At 37.0% G+C, this 26,043-nt stretch overlaps 2 protein-coding genes across 3 annotated transcripts in view; one reads left to right on the top strand and one right to left on the bottom strand.

Annotated features, from left to right (window-relative positions):
• The window catches only part of LOC132152669 (dual 3',5'-cyclic-AMP and -GMP phosphodiesterase 11A), an 85,965-nt gene extending 74,457 nt beyond the window's left edge, over positions 1–11,508 (top strand). The window contains exons 11-20 of the mRNA XM_059561457.1: positions 2,783–2,929; positions 3,245–3,352; positions 4,839–4,948; positions 5,060–5,150; positions 6,606–6,706; positions 6,943–7,020; positions 7,106–7,169; positions 7,511–7,585; positions 8,983–9,066; positions 10,624–11,508. Of these exons, the coding sequence (XP_059417440.1) occupies positions 2,783–2,929; positions 3,245–3,352; positions 4,839–4,948; positions 5,060–5,150; positions 6,606–6,706; positions 6,943–7,020; positions 7,106–7,169; positions 7,511–7,585; positions 8,983–9,066; positions 10,624–10,758 (993 nt within the window). The 3' untranslated portion in view covers positions 10,759–11,508. The remainder of the gene's footprint in view (positions 1–2,782; positions 2,930–3,244; positions 3,353–4,838; positions 4,949–5,059; positions 5,151–6,605; positions 6,707–6,942; positions 7,021–7,105; positions 7,170–7,510; positions 7,586–8,982; positions 9,067–10,623) is intronic.
• A 5,018-nt stretch (positions 11,509–16,526) lies between these two features.
• LOC132152667 (alkyldihydroxyacetonephosphate synthase, peroxisomal-like) overlaps positions 16,527–26,043 on the bottom strand; it is a 49,153-nt gene continuing 39,636 nt past the window's right edge. For both annotated transcript variants that reach the window (XM_059561452.1, XM_059561451.1), the window contains exons 13-20: positions 24,992–25,068; positions 23,954–24,066; positions 23,359–23,428; positions 22,948–23,009; positions 22,361–22,450; positions 21,010–21,109; positions 20,728–20,785; positions 16,527–16,727 (exon numbers count right to left, since the gene is read on the bottom strand). In XM_059561452.1, the coding sequence (XP_059417435.1) occupies positions 16,606–16,727; positions 20,728–20,785; positions 21,010–21,109; positions 22,361–22,450; positions 22,948–23,009; positions 23,359–23,428; positions 23,954–24,066; positions 24,992–25,068 (692 nt within the window). In that variant the 3' untranslated portion in view covers positions 16,527–16,605. The remainder of the gene's footprint in view (positions 16,728–20,727; positions 20,786–21,009; positions 21,110–22,360; positions 22,451–22,947; positions 23,010–23,358; positions 23,429–23,953; positions 24,067–24,991; positions 25,069–26,043) is intronic.

Raw genomic sequence — 26,043 nt, 5'->3', positions numbered from 1 at the left:
GCAAAGGTTGGCGTGTGTAGTCCAATCCAACAGAAGAGCTATTATAGCTTAAGCTTAAATAAGTTAAAGCTGGTTCTGATGGAAAGGGGCTGCATAGCCACAGACCCGTCATGCTGAACCATGTCCACAGCTGAAAGCATCGCTTACCTGGGGAACACATGGCACCAGGATGCACTATATAGATAGCATTAGAAATACAATAGCGAATGTAGATTCTACAGCGTCTAACACTTCAGTTTCATCCATCGCACCCTAAGATAAACTGCAGTGCTTTACAACTATAGGACAGGAAGAGCTAAATAAACTTATCACTGTATCTAAACCAACAACATGTTTATTAGATCCTGTACCCACTAAATTACTAAAAGAGCTGTTACCTGTAGCCGAAGAACCGCTTCTCAATATCATTAACTCGTCGTTATCTTTAGGTCACGTCCCAAAACCATTCAAGCTGGCGGTTATCAAGCCTCTTATTAAGAAACCAAAACTAGATCCTAGTGTACTGGCAAATTATAGGCCTATTTCAAATCTTCCATTTATGTCTAAAATTTTAGAAAAAGTTGTGTCTGCTCAATTGAGCACCTTCCTGCATAAAAATGATCTGTTTGAAGAATTTTCATGTCGGGTTTTAGGCCCCACCATAGCACAGAAACTGCACTTGTTAAAATTACAAATGACCTGCTCCTTGCGTCAGATCAAGGCTGCATCTCATTTCTAGTCTTACTTTATCTTAGTGCTGCGTTCGACACCATAGATCATGACATACTCATAGATCGATTACAAAACTATACAGGTATTCAAGGGCAGGCTCTAAGATGGTTTAGATCCTACCTGTCCGATCGCTACCATTTTGTTTACTTAAATGGGGTGTCATCTCATTTATCATCAGTAAAATATGGAGTGCCACAAGGATCCGTCCTAGGTCCCCTTCTATTTTCAATATACATGTTGCCCCTTGGTAATATTATTAGAAAATACGGAATTAGCTTCCACTGTTATGCTGATGATACTCAGCTATATATCTCAACGAGACCAGATGAAACTTCCCAATTATCTAAGCTAACAGAGTGTGTTAAAAATGTAAAAGATTGGATGACAAATAATTTTCTCCAATTAAATTCGGATAAGACAGAGATATTAATTATTGGACCAAAAAACACTACACAGAATCTTGTAGATTACAATCTGCAACTAGGCGGATGTACTGTTACTTCCTCTACAGTCAGAAATCTGGGTGTTATATTAGACAGCAATTTGTCTTTTGAAAATCATATTTCCAATGTTACAAAAACTGCATTCTTCCATCTTAGAAACATTGCCAAGCTACGAAACATGTTATCTGTTTCTGATGCAGAAAAGCTAGTTCATGCATTCATGACCTCTAGACTGGACTATTGTAATGCACTTCTAGGTGGTTGTCCTGCTTCGTCAATAAACAAGCTACAGGTAGTCCAAAATGCAGCAGCTAGAGTCCTTACCAGGTCAAGAAAATATGATCATATTACCCCAATTTTACAGTCTCTGCACTGGCTACCTATTAAGTTCCGTATCAGTTACAAATTATCATTACTTACCTATAAGGCCCTAAATGGTCTAGCTCCTGCGTACCTAACTAGCCTTCTACCACGTTACAACCCATCACGCACCCTAAGGTCATAATACGCTGGACTTTTGGTAGTTCCTAGGATAGCAAAGTCCACTAAAGGAGGTAGAGCTTTCTCACATTTGGCTCCCAAACTCTGGAATAGCTTTCCTGATAATGTCCGGGGTTCAGACACACTCTCTCTGTTTAAATCTAGATTAAAAACACATCTCTTTCGCCAAGCATATGAAAAATGTATCTTTTAAATTGTGAGTGTAGTTGCATCTGATCAAATGTGCATTTTTATTCTTTAGCTTGTGTTAAACTAATTTTACTTTGTTGGAACATCAGCTATGCTAATGATGTCTCTATTTTGTTTCTATGTTTTGCCACGGGATTTACATCCCGTGGTAACTAGGATTTACACAAGCTCCAGTCTGGATCCAGAACACCTGAGAAGAGATGATGCTGACCCTCAGAGGACCCCAGATGATCCTAACCTTGAATCAACAACAGAACTAAATAATTATTGCTACATGTGTGACTGCATCATATGATAACTATTAATTAATAATATTGATAGTTCATCGTCTAGCTGACTACGTCTTGTATTATTATTATTATTTTTTATTTTTTCTAAAATCCTGTCAAACGTGCACAAACTACTAGCTACTACTAAATATTGTAGAAACATAATTTTCTGTAAAGTTGCTTTGTAACGATTTGTATTGTAAAAAGCGCTATACAAATAAACTTGAATTGAATTGAATTGAACTATGGGAAAAAGGCAAGTCGTCGGAGGCAGTGTGATGCCCTGGGCAATGCTCTGCTGGGAAACCTTGGGTCCTTCCATCCATGTGGATGTTACTTTGACACGTACCAACTACCTAAGCATTGTTGCAGACCATGCACACCCTTTAATGGAAACATATTCACTGCTGGCTGTGGCCTCTTTCAGCAGGATAATGCACCCTGCCACAAAGTAAAAATGGTTCAGGAGTGGTTTGAGGAGCACAAGAACGAGTTTGAGGTGTTGACTTGGCCTCCAAAACTAGATTTCGTTCCGTTCACAAAGCATCTGTTTTAAAACTCTGTCTTTTCTGCCTCCTGCATCTCGCTCTCTCTCTTTTTTGCATACACACACACACACACACACACACACACACTCTCTCTCTCTCTCTCTGTTGTTCTCTTCTTCAGGCAGCAAACATCCCTCTGGTGTGTGAACTGGGCATTGATAAACTATCGTTTGATGACTTCTCTCTGGATGTGGATGCCATGGTCACTGCAGCTCTGCGGATGTTTATGGAGCTGGGGATGGTGCAGAAATTCAAAATAGACTATGAGGTAAACACACGCATACATTTTTTAACTCCACAATATCACACAAGTAAAAGTGCTGTTGTACTGAATATCAGCAAGGCTGTGATTTGACCATAAGCCTGTATTAATTTGTAAAAGTAAAATAAAATAAAATAAAAGTTGATACTGAGTGACAATATCTGGCCAGTTATTTCTCATATATTTATGACAGCAATAATAGTTCCAAAGGGCCACACATTGTACTATGTTATGCTCTGTTTTTCAGCACTCTTGACAAGTCAAACTACTGTAGCTTTCCTGACTGTATTGTACCACCACATCTCTTCTTTCTCTTTCTAGACACTTTGTCGGTGGCTGTTGACCGTGAGGAAGAACTATCGCATGGTTCTGTATCATAACTGGAGACATGCCTTCAACGTTTGCCAGTGCATGTTTTCCATGCTGACAGTGAGTGACTTGATCTGTGTGTGTTTATATGAAAGAAATTAAATACTTTATTCAGCAAAGAATGCATTACATTGATCAATAGTGATAGTAAAGACATTTGTAATGTTACAGAAGATTTCAGTTTTAAGTAAAGCTGTTGTTTTAAACTTTTCTATTCAGTGTCCTGAGAATACCCCTTAAGAAAGTAGTATACTTCAAGTTTATTTAATTAAGTATACTTAAGTTCAAGTATATTTTTAAGTATAATTTATGTAGCAAGTGTACAAATATCAGTGTTCTAGTAGTATACTTGTAAGTGTACTGTTTCAATACTCCTTGGGAGTAAATTGGCCCACTTTCTAGTATATAAAAGTATACTTTAAGTACAACAGTAGCAAACTTTGAGTACACAACTAGTTTACCTCTGTCTGTAGTGTACTGCAATTATACTTAAAGTGAAATTATAGTTATACTGATGGTTTACTAATTAAACACTTTGTACACTTTGAAGTATAGTCTCAGTAAACATCTAGTTTTATACAGCAAGTATACTCATAAGTTTTCTTTAAGTGAACTTTACATCATACTTTAAGTATACTACTATGTCCCTATTTAGGTTTTAATGTGTATATATTTTATTATATGAATATCTGAACACAAAACATACAAAGAAAGAACAGGGTATCTGCTTGTAAACAAAAACATTTTATTCTAGCTTCATGCATTCTTTTTTTTAACACTTTAATGTGTTTCATAAAATAACATTTTGAACAAAAAGCTGAAAAAAGACTAAATAGGATTCAGAATGATAATCAAAACGTAGATGGAGTCGATTAACACCCCAAAGCTTGAGTGTAATTATTACCTCTTCATCGGTCGACATTTTATTCCATAATGTTACAGTTTTGATGCTGTTTCATGTCAGATTATCCTGTTAAATTACATCTGTTAGTTTCTGGTGTTTCTTTTTTTCACTTGTGTTTTTATTTTGGAAATTCTGTGCAGAAGATGTGTACTAGCGCCCTCTACCGTATAATAATGAAAACACGGAAACTAGTAGTATAGCTCAAATATATTTAGCAGTACATAAAAAGTAAACTAAAAGCATACTTTCCTATATTTAGTTTAAAAGAAGTATACTAATAGCACACTTGAATAAACTTCTTTTTCGTAAGGGACATCATGGTTTTCGCAAAAAAATGAAGCAGCATAACTGTTTTCAAGGTTGATGATAATAGTAATGTTTCTTGAGCAGCAAGAATCATATTAGGCTATTCTCACACTGCAGGAAAATGTGTCCCAAATCCATTTTTGCTTTTGATCATATGATGATTTTATTGTATTTTTTCATGACATTGTGAACCACATGGAATCGACAGGATCGCACCGTACATATTTAATAACTTCGCTGTCTTCTCCCTGTCTTCATCCCAAATAATGCTCACCGTAGAGCTTCTATAGAGCTGTCACTGTAATACACGTTTTGTTTGTGTGTGTTTCTTTGCAGACGGCCGGCTTCCAGGAGACTCTGACTGAGATGGAGACTCTGGCTCTGATAGTGGGCTGCGTCTGCCATGATCTGGACCACAGAGGAACCAACAACGCTTTCCAGGCCAAGTGAGACTCAACCACTGGTCCAATACAAGTCTGGCATCTTCATTACATGAAGCTGAACGCTGGATTTCTTTTCTTTGCACATGAACAGAATGACATTTGTGTCTTTCTCAGGACGGGATCGGCTCTCTCTCTTCTTTATGGGACTTCCGCCACACTAGAGCACCATCACTTCAACCATGCTGTTATGATCCTGCAGAGCGAGGTGAACTTACAGTCACCATCAAATCCAAAGTTCAGAATTTATGTGGAATGTCGCAGTGTTTATTACGGATGATTACCTGGGCTCATACATATTAATAAGATAGACAAAATTGAGTCATGTTCAGCATATTTTTTCTCATTCAAGAAGCTGTTTTTTTTTTCCCGTATACGCCACAATTGAGAAGAAAAGATGGGCGTAATTTCAGTTCCAAACAGTTTGAACTACAGTACAAAGTTATAAATAGTTGAGAACTTAAATAGGACTAAAACTATTATACAAATTACTTTACTGTAAGAGTTACTGCTAACAATTCCATTACACAAATCAGTTACAAGAAACATCATTGTAGAGCCCAATGCCAACAGTTTACAATGAGTTATAATTTAGAAATTTAGCAATTTATCATCGATTCTATAGTGGAACGCCAACTACAATACTGTGTAAATATTCTTGAACTAAAGCTGTCATACAAATCAGTGACATAGACTCAGACTTACTTTACAGTCGTTTTCATTCTACAGCACAAACCAAAACACATTTTACAAGAAACTCGAGTGTAGTAGATTTGCCGTTTGTAATCCATTACTATAAAAAAAATAAAGACTTACAATAGGTAGTAACTGAAGGATTGTATTGTGAAGACTTTCAGACTTTCACTTCATATTATCAGCTACACTAAACCAGTGCTATACAAGAAATGATTTGAAGCACAGTAAATGAGATAAACGAGGGAGAAAAGAAAGAGAGAGAGAGAGAGAGAGAGAGAGAGAGAGAGAGAGGTGAATAAATTACAGATGTTGACTAAATAATTGTTTTCTACAGATACAGCGTTGTTTATCTGAGTCTCTGTCATTTGCATACAAATGAGCTTCGGTCTTTTTTTAATTCCGAGAACGAACGTGTCACTGACCAGCGGACAGACGTGTATTCATTAAGTTGGTCCTGCTCTTTAATCTGGTAGGGGCAGATGTAGCCTGCCCTGTTTCCCATCATGCCTCACATTTACTGAAAAACAGAAGTTTATTGGAGTAAAATCAGTTTTGAATTCGCTTAAATGAGAACAAGTGGATGACAAGACCTTTGCTGAAAATCATTCAAGTAAAGTGAAAATAATAAAAACTTGGTGTGTGTGTTTAAATATCAGTTTATTTTAATCAGGCGCTCTGATGTAAGCATGCGTGGGTGGCTTGAATTCAGTTACACGTTAAATAATGGTATATTAATACACAAACCCACTCTATATGGAAATGTACCCTGACGTAGAGCATTTCAGAAAAGCACCTGTATCTGTATGATAAAAATAGCTCAGCTGACTTACTCTGAAACACCATCAGTGCAGATACTGTATGTGTTCTCATCAAATGGACTCTTAGCATTGCAGAACAACAGTATAGGACACCAAAAGGAATGAAAATATTTTTGTTTAATGATTTCCATTTATCCCTGTCTCTCTAGGGACACAACATTTTCTCTAATCTGTCTTCCCATGAGTATGGAGAACTGATGCAGCTCCTAAAACAATCCATCCTGGCCACAGACCTGACGCTCTACTTCCAGTGAGTACTGAAAGAAGAAACTTTTAAACAGCCGTGTAGCTTTAATAAATGCCTAAAACACTTGTGGCAATCTCTGCAGGGTTAGTTCGTTGTTGTTGATTTTGTGCAAGTGTGTGAAAGTTTCCTTGCAGCGGTGATTTAGTGATGTTTGTAGCACGTGAGTTTTCCTGACCCTGTACTGCCGCCATGTGGCTGCTAAGAGAACTGCACAGTGCTCACAGAGTTTTCATTCACAGGAACAGAAACTCCTTCTTTGAGCTGGTGAATAAAGGAGAATACAACTGGAACGTGAAGGAGCACAGAGACATGTGCAGGTCAGTTATATATATGCACAAGCCTGCACAACCACACACAATACTTCACATTTCTGATTGGAATTCAATTCTGATCTTCTCTCAGGTCGATGTTGATGACAGCGTGTGATCTGGGTGCTGTCACGAAACCCTGGGAGATATCACGCAAGGTACATGCCCTTACCCACAATACACCACAGATGAGTACGCAAATTAATATCTCTGACACTTGTTTAGAATACAGCTGAAATAAAATAAAATACTGGCTGTATAACTTAGAAAATTAGAAATGTTTTCTTGGCAACTACCTGGAATAAGTCAAAGTTGAAGTACTAAAATGACTAAAACTGAAATTAAATAATTTAAAGCTGAATTTCTAAATTTGAAGATTATTATTTTTTTAATAATAATAAAAGCTAATAAAAAAATCTGAAATACTCCAATCATACATGAATAATCCTGAACACTGCTGACCCTCGTGTGTTAACATGTGTCTTCTGCTTCCTAACAGGTGGCAGAGCTGGTGACCAGTGAGTTTTTCGAGCAGGGAGACAGAGAGCGCTCAGAGCTGAAACTGACTCCTTCGGTGAGGTTAACACTGTCAAATCACCAGCATCTTTATAAAAGCAATGTGTGTGTTAAGCTGTAAAATGCCTCAATTTAGACAAAAGTGTCCACAGCATCTTTACATGGTCATGATGGATCGTGATAGATCTTTACAATTTGTTTGTTACAATATGATCCAGTTATCTTAATATTGCATGAAAGTTTGCACACACACACACACACACACACACATCCACTTTTAAAAAGGAAATAGCTAGTTCTTTTCCCAGTATATTTCCCATTGGCCTGGATTGTGAGGAAGAAGTCTTGGGATGCCACATCTTTGAAGCTCTCTAGAGACGCTCGCCTCAGGTTAAAAGTCTCTGTCTTTTGCTCAGAGTGTGTGGGTGTTAGCATGATATATTCAAACACAGACCCTCTATCTCTGTGCTGCAGCCACACACACACACACACACACACACACACACACACACACAGACAGATGTACGAAGAGAAAGAAAAGAGCACAGGCATTATCAGCTTCAACAGACAAGTGCATTAAATTAGACGTCTAGATGGCAAACATTAATCAAACGACCATCTCTGACCTCTAATCACATCTGTAGGTGGAGATGGGGAATAATATAAAGAGATGCTTTCATTCAAGAGGCTCTGGGTCTCTGTTTACCACAGAAAACTGTTATCGCTCAGAGGTTGTGCTTTTATATCTCTGGATATTTCATGGTGATTAACGGATTTCTTTGAAGAATCAACTTCATCAGTTTTTTGTACAGAAAAAAATATAGATAGACATGAGACACGTGTCGACATACAGTATGAGTATAGTGGATATTTCAGTGGATATTCTATATATATATATATGTGTGTGTGTGTGTATGTGACCCTGGACCACAAAACTTGAGTCTTCAGTGTTTGAAATTGAGATGTATACATCATCTGAAAACTGGTATGGTTTGTTAGGATCAGACAATATTTAGCCGAGATACAACTATTTGAAAACCTGGAATCTGAGGCTGCTAAAAAAATCTAAATACTGAGAAAATCACCTTTAAAATGGTCCAAATGAATTCTTAGCACTGCTTTTGATGTATATACGGTAGGAAATTTACAAAATATCTTCATGGAACATGATCTTTACTAATGATTTTTGGCATAAAAGAAAAATCGATAATTTTGACCAAAACAATGTGTTTTTGGCTATCGTTACAAATATACCCCAGCGACTTAAGACTGCTTTTGTACATATTAGTTAAATTAAATGCCACTGTACTGACACTTAAGTGCACTTTGTAACGCAAAATAAAAGTTTGACTTCAAATTACATTTTAAATCATTATGAATAAATAATCATTACAACTATAAAGATAATAAAGTGTTTGATAAATATTTGTGTGTGTGTGTGTGTGTGTGTAATAGGCCATATTTGACCGAAACCGCAAAGATGAGCTGCCAGGTCTCCAGCTGGAGTGGATTGATGGGATCTGTGCGCCGCTGTACGAGGTAATGCTGTCCCACAATGCACCATCAATACAGTCAATCAAAACTGACAATATCTTCTAAAGAAATAATCAAGTAAACCTAAGCCGCTTCAGTCCAGTAAGTGCCATTCTTGATATATTACAATATAAACAAACGTTATTCATAAGTTTACTTAAACAAATCAGTAAAGATTTCAAAGAGACAAGACACGTGAACATTTTTACAATTAAACTAAATGGCCTTTCACTTGCTAAAAAAAAGTCTACAGAAAACATGTAGTAAGTAAATTGTGTACAGCAAAGTTTTGATCATGCTGAATATTTAGTGGCCTTAGAAACGTTTCACTCAACTACTGTATGGTGCAGTTGGCTTTATAGGGTTAATATAAATATTCACAATCAATATTCACATTTTCATGGACACAGTTCCCTCAAACATTCTCTCTTTTCATTCTTCTCTCTTTTATTCATCATGCGACGCCATCCACACTTAGTATGCTCTTCTTCCTCTATCAGCCTTCATCCTCATAATAAAATAATACATAATAATGTTGTGAATAATTGTGAATTTATACAGAAGAGAATTAACCTCTGCCATAAGGCCAGGGTGTTGCTTTGTGTTTGCTAAGGTGTTCTGAAATGCAGTTTCTAGGGTGTTAAAAATTATTACATTAGCACTACTTAAATGTCATTCAGTTTTTATTTCAAGTGTGTTTTTATTTAATGAATAATATAATTTTTAACAGAAACTTTAATTTGAGATCAAAAATTTCAGACACTTAATTGCATGTTAAATGAAAATGTATTGGTTAAAATTTATATAAAATGCAGTTAGCTGAACCCGCTTAAGTTGAACTTAAGTACACTGTTATATGTAAATTCACAATTACTTCTATTGGCTTTGAAATCTGGTTAAAGTGAATGTACTGACCAAGAATTTATAGTCAACTAAAATATACTTGGATGTTATTTTAGTGGAAACTAGTATGTCATGTATTTGTAATTGCATATTTGAAATGTTGATGCTACTATTTCGTACATTTAAAATAGATTAACTTTACATGTAATATTGAATAACACATTACAGGTAAAATTATAATGAAGTACTGTGTGTGCTTTAGTATGTTAGTCAACGCATCAAAATAAATCTACTTTTTTAAAGCACAATAAAAGATTTAGAAAAAAATATATAATTTAAACTGTGCATTAAAGTTCAACTTTTTATTTTATATTATTACAAAGTGGAGTTTTTTAAATGTGCAAATTAAGAATGTCATGAAAGTTTCTCTCTTTAAACACGCTTAAGTTGTGTTTTATTTTGTCTGCAGATTTTTCATTTCCTTTTAAGATTTGGAGTACACTATATTTGGACATTTTATTACAAATAAGCACACAATTTTGTTTTATTTTTTATTAATTTTTTGACTATTGTTTGTTTATCAAGATGAATAAACAAATCAACTTTTAAAAGGGTGGAGAAAAACTTCTTACTATGTTACGTTGTTGTCAAAGGTTGCACGATCCACCATTTTGGTGCATATTCAGTTTTTATAAATCAACTCTTTCTCCTTATTTTCAGACGTTTGCCAAATTAAACCCCAAACTACAGCCAATGATTGACTTGATCAAGGCCAATCGCGCCAAATGGGAAGAGCTTCACCACAGACACCAGCGCAGCCAGGAAACCAGCAGTCCACGTAACGCAGAGACTTAGATCCCTTCTACTCCGTCAGCTAACTCTGCAGAAACCTGCCAGATTTTGCCACATGCTTCTCTCTGACCCTCAGCAATGCAGACGGAGGAGTTTTGACCTCTGCTGCACGCTTCAGACCAGCAGTCGTTACCTTACTAGCGCCCTCTCTCGGGCATTTGCTCTTTCTGTGAGCACTTCAGGCAACTGCGACTGAGTTTGCGTTAGTCTCCACTGTGCAAAGACTGCACGTTTAGCTAGCAACGGAGAACCTTAGGGATGTGTTTACGCCCAGAAGCTAATCGGCTGAATTAGCTACTTTAGGGCTAGCATGCTAACACAAAGACTCTATTGTGCGCGTAAGCAAGGAGGATTGCTGCATTTTGAAAGATATTCTAGCTTATTCTTCCCTGTGTAGCTTTGATCTTGTTGATTGAACACATCTTGAGCACTGGAGCTCAGTTCTGTACTGTGCGTATGTCATGTGAAGAAATGACTAATGCAGGATTTGACTCTTTGTCTTGCCTTGGTTGTGTTAGCTGATGTGTTTATTCCAGGATCAGGGGTGTGTGGAGCCGTGGGGCTCTTGCCAATGCTTGCGATGCAAACCCTCTCCAGCGCTGTACTCTGTGCCTTGGTAAAACCCCAATGATAATGCATGCAGCCCATCCTCGACATCACTCTAGTCTGTAGTTCACACTGCATACATCATGGATGTTCCCTCATGTCTTGGGCCTGTTTCACATCAAAGCAGTGTGTTTTTATTCATTTATTCGCGCTTGTGTTATTCATGACTATTGATTGTTGAAAGTTCTGTCATTTCCAAAATAGTTCAACAATTTGGTGCTTCCCAAATGCATAGTTCCAACGAACATTCGTAAAAAAAAATTATCACTCCTCTACGTCGTTAACCAACTCTTTTTTTTTCTGTCAGGGATGGACTGGCTGCACAGAGCTAAATTTATATCACACTTATACAAGGTTTTTTTTTTTTTTTTTAGTTGCGTTCATCCATCTACTTTGATCAAACATGTACTATGATAAAATCATAGTCAGGTCAGAGGTCACAGGACGGTTTTACATGGCTCCTCTTCAGAAAGTTTTCCTCCATTCAGGAAAACGTCTAAAGATCAGATCAGATCAGAAATTTAGTTTCTCTCCCCGTCCCACGCTCCTTTGTGTCCTGAAGTGGACTCTGGTTTATTTGAATCGTGACTGCACTTTGATAACCCTGTTGTGGTTTGAAAGCCTCCTTCAAATTAACAAAGATAAGATGTCCATTGATAAAGAGTAAAATGTAATTGCATGAAGAAGTGTCTGCTTCAGAGATGAGTCACCTGTAATGAGATCCATCTGTAATTCATTCTTCAGTATTTGATTTGATGTACCTGCATGGAAGCAGCTGTTGATTTGCAATGTCTTACATTATTCCCAGTGATTTCTTTTGGGGATTGGTTCTTGATATTAGCACTGTTCGATTCTTCTCTGAGGCATTATGTAAGTGATAAGGATCTTTTGAATTGTCTTGTTCTCTTGGTTCAACTCTCCTTTTGACTGACAGAGATTTCTTGAGAATCCTGAAGCATGATTTCTGGAAGTGTTAAACTGTCCAATTCAAATAAATTTGCTGCTAGTAATAATGAGTTGGAAATTTTATTGTGTGTGTGGGGGGGGGGGGGGTTGTGTGTCGTCATATATATCACATACACAAACAATGTGTCGTCATATATAATATCACATACACAAACGCAAAGAAAAATGTAATTCATTTATTTGACAAATTCAATTCCTTAAGGCCTCTCCTCAGGAGGTTAGACCCTAATTTGTTAGCTACTGTAAATGAAGAGATATGAAATAGCTAGATCTTATCAATAAACATTTAGGCCTATTAATTCATAGCCTAATGCAACAATTACATAAGTAAACTCTCAAAACATTATAATTATGACATTTCATTTTTAAACTTTCATGTAACAGTCTAAAGCTAAATAAATAGCTGTTCTTGCCTTTCATTTCAGACGTCTGCTTCTAGGGGCCGTTCACATATCGCATCTTTTTCGCGCTCAAGGTCGTTATTTCAACCGTAGGTGCGCGGCCGCGGTGAGCACGCTCATAATGGAAGCAACGTGGTGCGCTACTTTTTCCAGGCGGGTTTTTCCTTCTCATCTGCAGAAATATATCTAGTAGTAAAGCTAATGCGAGCCGAGGTGAGGCTAGAAATCAATTAATCCTTTGCTGATACTTCTTCGTCGTCATCATGGAGAGCGCAGTTTGGTTGCATAGCAACGACAGACGCCATGGGAGCGCAAGCGTTTGGTCTAAAACGGCGCCCAGTGACGGATGGTGTAGCAATATTGTTGTCCGGGTGGAAATCGGGAGAAATTCGGGAGAAAGGTCGGTCCGGGAGATTTTCGGTAGGGGCTTTGAAATTCGGGAGTCTCCCGGAAAATTAGGGAGGGTTGGCATGTATGCAGGTGTGATCAGCGGGGTTATATGAGGAGTTACAGCAGAAATGTGTTCAGAGGCTCCTAGAAGCAGCATTGTGTTCAGATCCAGACAGATGCCACTCAACGCTGACACCGTGTGGTGAGATGCATTTGTGCACCTTACACTATGATTCCAGCCCAAAGGCTTTTAACAGAAACTAGATTTAGATTTTTTAAATATTTTAAAATGACAAATAAAATTCAGATTTAGGGAAGTTTTAATAACTGGATGTTCTTCAGGTAGATTACTTCTTTTGAAATGACGTGACTTTTACAGAAAGTAGCCAATCATCTTAAGTAAAGGAAGATAACTTTATGGGAATGCACTCAAAGTATCTCATTAGTATTAAAAGGTTAATACAAAAATTATAATGGATATATATATATATATATATAGACGCACACACACACACACATATAATTATTATTTTTAGTGCCCTACACAAACTGTACTCCTACACTCTATGTACTCTACATATTTAGGTTGTACTGGTCGCAAAAAAATGAAAATATGAAAGAAATTTTTTAGATCTTGATTTATTTGAAATAATTCAATTATTGGTCAATTATTGCATGCTGATTGGTCAACACAATATAGTAACAATTATGCCTCAGAATATCTATCTAAAAACATAATCACTAGCCTACCAGACAGGGAATTTATTTGCTGGCGGAATATTAACTTGATTAAATAACTAAGACTAGGAAGCAATCAGGAAGAGGAAGACGAGAGCTCTGATTGGACAGAGAAAAATAAACTTAATATGACATTTGCAATAATGACAGAGGACACGAGATCTAAAACATTGTTAATTTATTGCACAAACAGCTTTGCCAAAATGTACTCTGATATTAAACACACGACCAGAAAAATTTGTGAAAAGACAAGGGAGATTTCATAACATTTAGATTAAAATCTGTTAATACGGCTGTTGTTGTTTTTAAAGTGAAACATGACAAGTTTGATGATGAAACCATTCAGGAATCATTCTGAGGGGCAACAAAACCTCGTCTGATCCTTCATTTTGGCGTTTCGGCAACACACACAAAAAAAGTTTAGAAACAGATGGATTCCAAACACAAAAAAAGCTCCTCTGACACTTAATAAATGGTAGTGTCATTTGAGAAAGCAGTGAAAAAGCTCTGCTGACCATCACAGCCTCGTTTGACAGGCTCGAGGAGAGGGCAGGACGTCTGACAATAAAGACCCTGCAAGGCTACTGGATTATTTGTTTAGGCTTAAATGTTTCACAAAAGTGCCACTGTAGTAAAGTGAGAAGTCTAAGCCCTGCTAAACAGGATACACACTGTTAAAGGGACAGTTCGCCTTCAGTTGCTGGTCCCCATTGGTTTGCATACTGTGGAAGTCAATGGGGACCAGCCACTCTAGGCAAACTATCCCTTTAAAGACACTAAATTAATCTCTTTCTTCAAACAGCAGCAGAGTTTAAGGTCTGCACAATTTAGTAGATTAACAGTTCACATAAAAATCTAAACTATCATCATTAGATCCAAAGTCACGTTGTTCCAAAATCACACTGCTTGCTTGCTTCTGCGAAACACAAAAATTGCACAGTATGTTCATGCTGCTTTTTTTAGTGTATTGAAAGTAAATCAACAACAACAAAAAACACCTTAGAAGTATCAGCAGAACATATTCAAATAATGTGTTTTTATTATTATCTATTTCCATAATGTTTCCAATGTTTGGAAATGAGCAGCATGAACATTCTTCCTAACGTCTCATTTTGTGTTCTACAGAAGAAAGTCGTTCAGTTTGAAGCAACACGAGGGCGAGTAAATAATGAGAAAATGTTCTGTTTTAAGTGAACTATTTCTCTGAAAGCAAGCGTCTCCTAAATACACAAGTCAAACCACTTGAAGATTCGAGAAGAACAGGACTCTCTCTGATGCAAACAGATGAATGGAGGAGCAACACTCATTTTTCTTCAATGTTGAATGCATACAAGTCAAATAATGTAACAGTCACATATAATGTTTTAGATCCCAGTTCAGATCATCTCTGGCGTTTTGCATATGTTGTGTTAAAAAAATACAATTTATCATGATGGATCTTCGGTGAGCGTACTCTTCCAAGCGTGTTTATATACAGGATGTACAGATGTGTGTGTGTGTGGCTCAAGAGATGCAGACAGTCTTTGGTAGAAACACAAGGACACATTTGATGCAGATCATTCAGATGATCAAGCCAAACCAAATCCACTCGGTCCAAAACCTCTGTCAGACAGACCCCGTGCTCGAAGACAACATTTCAGTTTAACCAGAGGAGCTTTCAGCAGATCTGGCTTACAAGGATAAATCTCACAAAAATGTCCAGGTCATATTCCATCTCCATAAGAAAGAGAACATAAAGTAACACTTTACAATAGGGTTACATAGATTAGTTAATGCTGGTACAATATATATTTTAGAGCATTTATAATTCTTGGTTCATGCCACTATTGTATATCTATTTATCTGTATATATCTGTTTATCTATATCTGTCAAAATATATGTAAATACATATACACATTTAAAATACACATACATCTCATTACGTAAAATGAAGTAAAAAATGTATTTGTGGAAATTCATAATAATATCTGTAGTTTATTGTTTGTTCATGTCAATATTGCATTAACTAATGTTAGTCAATACAACCTTATTATAAAGTGTAGAAATATATATTATGTTGTGTCAAGAAAAGTACGAATTTTGAAGCATTTATTTCTTATTGCAGTTAAGCATATTCCCCTATTTTTATATCTGTAATAGGAATAATTTTAAATTATAGTAAGATTGTGCAGATTTTTAAGTGCCGTTAATCGTCAAAGAAATTGGCTTCATTGTCTTTGTTTTTGTTTTTTTTCATATACAAATAGTACATTTTTTTTTTATGAGATTTACCCAAAAATTACAATACACCTAGTTTGACAGGCGAATAGAAAAGGCAAAAGTACAGTAACGAAGAGGGGATAAAAGACAGTAAACATTTAGCCACTCAGAAAGATGAGTGGAAGACAGACGGATGGACAGAAGGCACACTGCTTTTAAAAGCATAATTGAGTTACTGCTAATGCACCAAACACAAAAGTAGTGCCAGACACAGAAGTATCAAAAAAACCTGTTCAATCAGAGCATTGGGAAGACTGGGGAGAACCGAAGTCACGTGATCACGGATATTACAGTCCTGCCACCTCACTAACGACGAGGTCAAAGGTCAAAGGTGACAATAACGCAAACGGTTCCAGTTAATGGGAAACAAAGGAGAGGTTTATCATATTACTGCGCGCACACACACCAAGAAAAAGAAAGACTATGAAGTTTAAATCAAATATGACTAGATGATGATAGAAAATGTGCAGGTACAGAATGTTATTAAAATTACAACAGGTTTCTGTTGCCAAAAATGTTCTGAGGGTCCACATACTCCTTCACCGACTTGAGCATGCCGAGCCCCACGCCGGACACGCTCTCTTTCATCCATTCCTTCCGGAGTTTTCCCACTGCGAGAGAGAGAGAGAGAGAGAGAGGGGGGGGGGGGGGATTGAGCAGACGTGTGTGGCAGACAGCAGGACGTGAATGGCTCTCGTGTGCGAGCGGCTGTAAGCAGTGGATGATGGATGTTGTGGGGTGGGCCGCACTGCTGAAACGCTGAGATGTTTTGCATGATGTGATTTATGGAGAGCAGCAGACTATCAAACTCATTATGCTGCCTGCGCTGCCAGCGGAGAGAGAGAAACTCTTCTTCTGTCTGTCTGTCTGCTTCTCTCGTGTTCAGACTAAATACCACAAGCTTCCACCCAACATACATCAACGTCAACTAAATGAGCACACGACTTTACTGAAAAATAATCATTAAAAAATTAAGTTATACCAAACAACATCTCGAAACTACTTGTAACCACAATTCAAAAAATGATATGACACTCAATCCTAAAATGAATTGTGGGTAGCTGTCAGGGTGTTGTTCGGAGCATAACTCACGATATTAAGTCTTGGCCAATAAATGGCTGATATTCAAATTCTACACTAATTTCTTTAAAATGAATTAATTCATAAATAAAACACTCGATTTAAATGCTTCAAGTGAATTTATGCATCACAAAATTATATTTTAGTTTGAAAATGGATATTAATTCCAAGATTTATTAGAGATTACATTGAACTGTTATTACATTGTTTTTAAAAGACTATTAAATCGTTACTATTAAATCATCATTAAATTATCCAGTCATTATTACTTTTTTTGTTGTTATTATTATTAAACCATTATTATATGAGTATTGCAAACTTTAAGTGTTAGATGAAGGAAAAAATAATTTAAATACAAAAATAAGGGAACTGATCATAAACTATAATCCAATATCATCCAATACAGATACATTTAAATACTAAAATATTTTTTTGCAAAGATTCACACCTGAAATTCTCTTAACGGAAAATAAAAACTAAAACCAATTTCACACATGTATTGGATAATAAAAAATTAACCAATGTCCAAAAAATATATTATGTAATATAATGTAATATAATATAATAATGATTTCTTTCCCACGTAATTAAAACAATGACATGTCCTTTCTGAGTGTTCGTTTAATATAATACCACACAATATATTGTTTGTGAGAGCAGCAGTTTAGGGAACCTTAGACCTTAGATGTCCCCGTCTCCTCTCTCTTTCTGTCGCACACACTTAATATGATTGATAAGCGAGCAGACGGCATTTCGTCATAATAACTTACTGTTTGAGAAGGAGGCGGGGTTTGGGGCAAGGGCAGCTCACTATTGGCAACACCCCAACCTGAGGCTCTCTCATACATATGCAAATAGGTCTTGTGTTACAGAGCCAGTCATCTTGCATGAAAGAAAAGACGGCCGGCCCACCGAACACACAGCAAGCCAATCACGAGTGACACACATTGGCCCCTCCTCAAACCCCCAGTGGTGTATCTGTGTCTCTGCTGGACGGCAGACAGAAACAGAAGGAGGCATGACTGCATCATTGCCTCCATCACGGAGATAATTTACACATCTATCATCTCGCCATCAGCCCATATTCCCGTGCTCTCTTTCCATCACTATCCTGTCATTATTCATCTCTCATAAACACTTTCGTACAGCTGAGACATGCAAAAAAAAATAAAAAATCAAGACAGAGAAAAAAGCATAGATGTGTGTGTCCAATAATGGCTCAATGAAGTGGAAGCCATCGGAGTGTGTTTGAGGCTGATGCACTCATTTCCTCTATAACCCCTGGTCTTCACCTGCACAAACACGCACATGCTGTTCATACTGCTACGCTATCCTCAAGTGTGCGTTTACACATGCTGTGCCCTGGGATCAGCTTAGAAGAAATCTTTAAGCATGTCTGCATGGTACCAAACAAACAAACCCGAAAAACAAAACTCCTGCAGCGAAGTCCAACAAGAACTCTTAGAATCCGGGTCATGGCACCAGAAAAATAAAATGTTATAATTCATAGTGGTCACATTAGTCTAAAGCGTATCACTACTACTAGAGATGTTGGGTAGCTGAGGTGATAGATGTTCTGGGGAGTGCTGGAATGTTTTATTCACTTTAGTGAGTCTTTTATTCACTTTTATTCACTTTAGTTTGATTACTTTCAAAATGTGCGGAAGCCCTTCATTTTTTGTAGTTAAATTTGTATTAGTTCAGTTTGCTAGGTTTGCTTGGATGTTCAATTTCAGGGAACACAAAGTAAACATACAAGCAAATGATTCACCGATTCATTTGAGTCACTACTTCTGTTCTGAAGAGCTGAAATACACAAATGATTCACAAATGAGTCATTACTTTTAAAATGTCCTCAGAAGCTCTTAATTTTTGTAGTGACAAATGCTCAGATACTTCTGCTGGTAGGGTTGCTAAATTAGTTTGAACAGTTCAATTCAATGAGCTGCTGACAAATGATTCACTGATTCATTTGAGAAATTTTTACATTTTGTAGTGAAATGCTGTTTGCTAGGGTTAGGTGTTTTAACAAACCCATAGTGATGGTATTAAACACTAACTACTTTACATTGATTGTGTGCAATGTTGTTTTGTCAATATTTTCAATATGTCAGCCACTTCCTGCCAGAGTTATACAGTCAGATGACAAATGCTTTGCAAATTGGTTTGACCAAATTATTGAAAAGGAGTTAGTTAAAAAAAAAGACTCATTAATGAATCAGTAATAGTAACTTATTTCCAATCTCCATCTTGCTCTCCCTGAAGACTGTGCGGTCTCTTTTTAACTATCTCTAACAGAGCAGCAAATCTATTTTAATCGTTTATTTGTTTAACAACATCCTTTTAAAGTGCTAAGGCCATCGTGTAACAAAGAAACGGTGTGCGCTGGTGTAATGCGAGTGGAGGTCTGGCAAATGTGCTTGGATGCATTCACAGCTCTGACCTGCAGCAAACACAGGTTAGTAAACTGTGCCTTTCTCTCCTGCGCCCTCCCACCTCGCAAGCCCAGACTACATCTGTTTGTCCAGATACACACGCACACACTTCATTTGTCATGCTGTGATTGTGTGTAGACAAAAGGGTCTGTCAGCAGGCAGATAGTACCGCAGTATCGCTATTAATCACAATTACAGAGAACTCCCCCAGCACACACACCATCAGCATGGCTTTCTTTCTGTTAGATTGCAGTCAGGAAAGTTGATAAATATCAGCTAACCCTTTCCTATCTCATTTTAAAGGTATAGTTCACCAAAAACTCATAAATCAAAATGATTTTTCTCTCTTCTGTGCAATATAAAATATAAATTTTGAATCTGATCTTTTCAGTGAATAGGTTTGAATGATTCTTTCACAAATCTGATTGAGCCAGTTTGGAAGTTCAACTCACTGATCCAGTTGCATCACATAACTATGGAAGCCCATTTGGAAGCTCGCATTTGGGAGTTATAATGTCACAATTGCAAGGTATAAATCCGCAATTCCAAAAAAAAGTTAGAATTGTGAGTTTATATCTTGAATTTTGAGTTTATATCTCGCAATCTTTACTTTATAACCTGCAATTTTGACTTTGTATCAATTCTAACTTTATATCACACAATGCTTGTGTGTTCTAATGTCAGAATAGCAAGTTTATACTACACAATTCTGATTGTGAGATAAGTCACAATGTTTTATTTTTTAACATGATGAAGAAATGATGACAGATCTGTCATTTTTGAGTGAACTAGTTCCTTTAAAAGTCCATAAAGCACTCGACCTCATGTAGGCTACAGTGTGTGTGTGTGTGTGTGTGTGTGTTTGACTGTGATTAATGAGTGTGGTGATGTTTAGCTAGCAGCAGGCGGATGGTAATGTAGATAAGTCATGTGTTTCAGACCCAATAAACCAGGACAAACCACTGCCCCAAACTCTGCAATTCTCTAAAAAGCTGAACAGCTGAGTCTAGAGGCAGAGTACTATACATGCTCTGTTCAGTAGAGATCAGAGTGAGTGAATATATGTTTATTTCAGGTGATGTGTGGTGAAATTCACCTCCATGGTGGTGAGACAGACTTCCTCCATTGGCTAGAATCTCCTCCCGGGCTGCATGCTACATAAAAAAAAAAAAAAAAAAGCAACAAAAAACAAAAAAGATTCTCAATATTTCTAGCCTAAACCAGAACCATTTATTTGTTTTAAATTTAAATCAAGTCCACGAAACCTACAGCTTAAACAGCATATTGTGACCGCTTTAAAACTGAGAAATATACTCTGGGGAAAACTCTGTTGATTTAAAGACTGATAGCTAATCTTTGCTTTTCTCACTGTACGTACCTCCACTTGTTCATAGACGTGAACCGGATCACTCAGACCCCGGTAATTAAAGGCAAAATAGAAATATATACAAGCACCTGCGTCATACGTCTGTGTAACTCTAGAAAGAGGAAAACAGATTTAAAAAAAAAATCAAGTTACAATGATTTCAAGTTCTTCTAAGAAGTTCCTACTTAAAGTGCAACAAGCGCAACATTTTTTGTTACACTGCACTGGCCGATATGCCTTCATCCTATACTGACACCTAGTGTTGTGGATGTAGCATCATGCAACAGTGTGATTTGTTCAGCTACAGATGCAGAAATGTGCCATTAGAAGTCAGCCATACTTTTTTTTATATTTATATTAAACTTACATATTTTTTGAATATCTGTTGTATTGAAATTATTTTGAATTTACTTTTTTATTAAAAATACTGAGTGCACTTTATATAGTTAGGTATATTTATATAATTGTGTACAATGATTGCATAATTATGTACATTACACAAAATCTACGGACTGGTTTGAAGTTGTTGGGTTTCCTAGAATGAAGAAACTGAACAAAATGTAGCTAGTGACATTATTATACATCAATTAGTTGTTAATTAATTTCTGGCAAGATGTATATTCTCTATCAATGGTACACAAAAAAGCATGCAAAATAAATTGTAGAGTTTATTTTCACAACCTTGATACAAATATATTACAAAATACAGATTTTACTATCATTTTTTTTTACTAAATTAAACTAGAAATACATTTTTGCTAAATTTCATTTAGTTTTCTATTATTTTTCTGTTGGTATACTCCCCTCTATTCACTGATTTCTAGGAGGATCAGTAGAGTTTGTTGTTTCTATAATCAGTTATCTTAATGGTCTTCCTGCTAAATCAAATGTATGGCTTCTGCGGGATCTTTTATGCCCACAAAAAGAAAGAGAGGGGCATCAACGTGCTTTCTCTCCCTGCCTCTGTGACCCTTGACTTTGAGACAGTGAAAGTTTAAGGGCTGTTTGTGTTATCTGGTTTTGCAGAGGTTAAACGGCCACATCAGTCATGTCACACGCAGCTGGATAGCGAAAGACAGGAAATTAATGACTGAGAAATGCACTTCCCTCTTTGTCTGTGTGTGACGGTAAAGGTGAGATCAAAATGAACACAGAGTTCACTAATCAATATATCAAATTGAGTCAAACTAGATTTTTACAATTCACTGAAAATGCCACCGACATTGCTATGGCCTTGTGGGTAATTTATTAAACATAACACTATGTTAATATTCCAGATGGCTGCTAGGTGCTTATTTATGGACAGCATGTCAAAGGCCATAAAAATAGACGTGTGTGTGTGTGTGTGTGTGTGTGTGTGCACCTGCATGTGGAGAGCGGAGGGAACTGTACTCCTCTCTCCTTACACTCTCTTACAATCCTCTCCTTCACATTCCTGCACAAGTCCAAAACCCTGAAAGAGAGACACGAAAAGAGAGAAATACTGAATAATACAGAAGTGGGCAAAAATTAACCTACATATTCACTCTTTACTATTACTATTATTCGAAACATTTTCAAAATAGTAAAATTATTAAAGTTATTTGAGTTATTATTATTGAGTTATAACTAATTATTATTAGTTATTTGAGCTTTTTGTCTTTTCTTCTCACTCTAAACACTGACTCAACCAGCTTCATGAGATTAATCTTGCGATGTACTGAGTTCACTTGTATGCTGCACACTTGACAGTTTTTTGTTCATAATGTGTTAATACTAAGAGCCAGAATTTCAGGTTCACATGAAGTCTGTAAGTTACTGTGTCTTTGTGGAAGTTCAAGTATTTTTCTTTGGCTTTGTGTCCTTGAACCCTTCCCACCTTCACCAATCCATTCAGACAGAGACAACAGAAGTACCCAAGAGAGCGTGGGCAGCAGAAAATGATGGCAAAGCATGGCACTGAGCATTTACCTGTCCCACGGCACAGACGTCTCAAACGACTCTCCGATCACATAGTAGTCCATTCCCAAATCCTGCACACAAACACACAGAGGTTACACTTCTCTGTAATGTATTCTTTTGCTCACCAAGGATGCATTCATTTGTTATATTTTATTTTATTTGTTACAATTTAATTATAATTTAATAATGAATAGAAAGTTCAATAGTATTTATTTTAAATATTTTAAACTTGCTGAATACAGTAATTTATTTCCTAAAAAAAAAAAAGAATCTTACTGAACCGAAACTGAACCAATGCCATTAAAACACACATTTAGGGTTAGACATAAAAGATACGTTTTATGAAGGTGTATTTTGGGGTCCTTTGAAGTCTGCTGTAATTAAGCAGAGTAAATCAGTGTGAGGAGCTTCATAACACACCCGCAGATACGCGATGACAAACGTCAGCATGTAACCCCTCTGACCGTTATCCTCTCCTGCTGCCAGACCCCTAAAACACACACACACACACACACACAGTACAGGTCACTGGGAAGCAAAGGGGACATATACATATCATCAGCACAGTCAATGTTGCCAAAGAAAAATCACGAGGCGTATCTGGTCCGTTGAACATTTCCTGCCAGGACACACACACACACACACACACACACACACACACACGCACACGCACACATAACAGTGGATCAATAAGGCCAGCTGTGGGATTCCCATTTTCTATCCATCACATTCAGCCTCTAATTAAATATTCTCAAAATCAACACAAGCTTTAAAGCAGAAATCATTCATCTGTTCACTCTTCTTCTCACACACCCATCAGTGCCACTGAAAGAGCCGTGATGAATGAGGGAGGATGAAAAGACTGAGGCAAACACTCGTCCTTCTGTATACAATCAGTGAGATCAGTCAAGGTCAGGGGTCATGACCCTTAGGACCTTTACTGGTGAAACAGTAACTCTGGTTCCATAGAAACAGCACAGATTTGAAGCACACACAAAAATGAGCCATTTCTTACCCAAATTTGGCTGCGATGTCGTAAACCTGTTTCTCGTGCTGCAAAACCTTCCCACGATCCCCCTCAAATAACAGCGTCGCGACACACAGGTGGTGCGGGTCGAAGCCTTTAAACTGAGAGCGGTATTGCATGGTTAGACCACATTAAATCAAAGTGATCAGTAGAAATAATTCTGAAAAAAATGCACAAGGCTTTGACATTCTCTGCCTCTAAAATTAGTTTTGAGTTCAAGGCTGTGTGGGAGGGGGAAAACAATATTACCCAGTAATATCATAGCCTACTTTTCACAAGGCAATCAAATCGGTGGATAAAACTCAACAGCAATATTTCTTGCTTTGACTGCAGAATGGCTGACCAAGTATTTCAGAGAGCAGAGCAGAGTGATAGCAGTACAGATCAACACTGAAATACTCCAGTAGATGTGATGTCAGGAGTAGACAAAAACTCACACCTACTGTTCAATATACTAAAATGTTAAATAAAGAGTTAACAAAAATGGTTTATAAAGGTCTTTAAAATTTTGTATGAGTATGAGAATTAAGTAGTGAACCAAACACACACACAGACACACAGAATAACACTTATTTTTAATTTTCTTTGATTCTGTTCAGCCAACTGAAAAAAGATATTCAATCAGTCAACTGATATGCATCCTGTGACGCTTTAGATGCTCTGCCTCTATTTTTTTTTGTTGTTGTAAGTTTTAATTTCTGTTTTGGTAGGATAAAAGAAAATTAGAATGTAGTAATTAAAAAAAAACAAAATACAAAAAAATAAAAAATAAAAACAAAACCAAAATCAAATCAAAACACAAAACACAAAACAAAACAAATCCAAAGCAAAATCAAAACAAAACAAAACAAAACAAAACAAAACAAAAACAAAAGCAAAAGTTAAAGTTAAAGCAGAACAAAACAAAACAAAAACACAACAAAACTCAGCTCACCCAATCAGCCAATCAGAATGGAGCGTTCTGGAGAGCAGTGTAATAGTAAGTGACTGTGATCTTGACACACATTTACATTTCTTCTTTCTCACCTTAGTGATGTAGAATTTTTTCAATCCGTCCAAGAATGACGTGAATATGGAGGACACTTGTGGCTTGAGCGCATGACCTGTCAAAACATTAGTTAAACATTTCAATAAACCTCAGTATTAAATACACAATCATTTAGTTTAGCTTTTTTTTTCCGTCAGGGGTTGTGTGCATTCAATAGCTTTTCCAGTCAAAAGCTTTTTGTTCAACCAAACATCCTTCAGTTTTGCCGCTTGGATTTCCCAGAGGCCTTTGTGTCAGATTTATTAGCGGTGTGTGAACAATAGCACAGTAATGACTGGAGACACAGAGAGAGGAAGAGCGAGAGGGAACGCAGTGAGGATGTTTCACAGGGGGCTCATCATAAATCATCCTGATAGCAGCTCCTCTTATAAGAAACGCAGCTAAATCTCTCGCACCCAGTCAGATTCACACAAAATCTCAGATTAATTCAGATCAACTGAAAACTGACATGAATGTGTGTGAGAAGTTGATCAGACATGCTAGTAATGTTAATGTGGGAGACACAAGTTCAACTGCGGCTCAAGTAGAAATGTGTCTTCTGGTTCTGATCTACAGATTTTCAGACATTTCAGTCACAATCTTTCCCAGCGGCCTTTAGTTCTCCAAAATCTTACAATGCTTTTATAAGACAACAACGTGTCTGAACGCACCACAACACTCATTGCCTTCCCTTTTCTTCTGGTGGCGATTAGATATAAAAATAATACAGTCACACTTCTGGGCTTAAAGAGTGTGCATGCTGCAAAAACCCGGATGATTACAGAGACTGGAGTCTTCATTAAAGAGTCAATACATCTCTGTGCCTCTCAGAAGTGCACCGTCGATGAAAACACCGAGCCGAACAGGAGTTAATGAGATCCCTTGGGACGGGGGGAACTTTTCCAGATATATCTGGCAACCCCTCACAAATTCCCCCACATCTCCGCATGTAACGTCATAAACCTCGGCTGCACTGGGAGCTTAATTGCTGCCAGGGCCATTTTTCATTGTTCCTGAATTGTGTGTTTGTGCATTCGCTCGCTGCTCAGCT

Source organism: Carassius carassius, chromosome 11 (genome assembly GCF_963082965.1).
Source record: "Carassius carassius chromosome 11, fCarCar2.1, whole genome shotgun sequence".
Lineage (NCBI taxonomy): Eukaryota > Metazoa > Chordata > Actinopteri > Cypriniformes > Cyprinidae > Carassius > Carassius carassius.
This window is presented reverse-complemented; position numbering and strand designations above follow the sequence as displayed.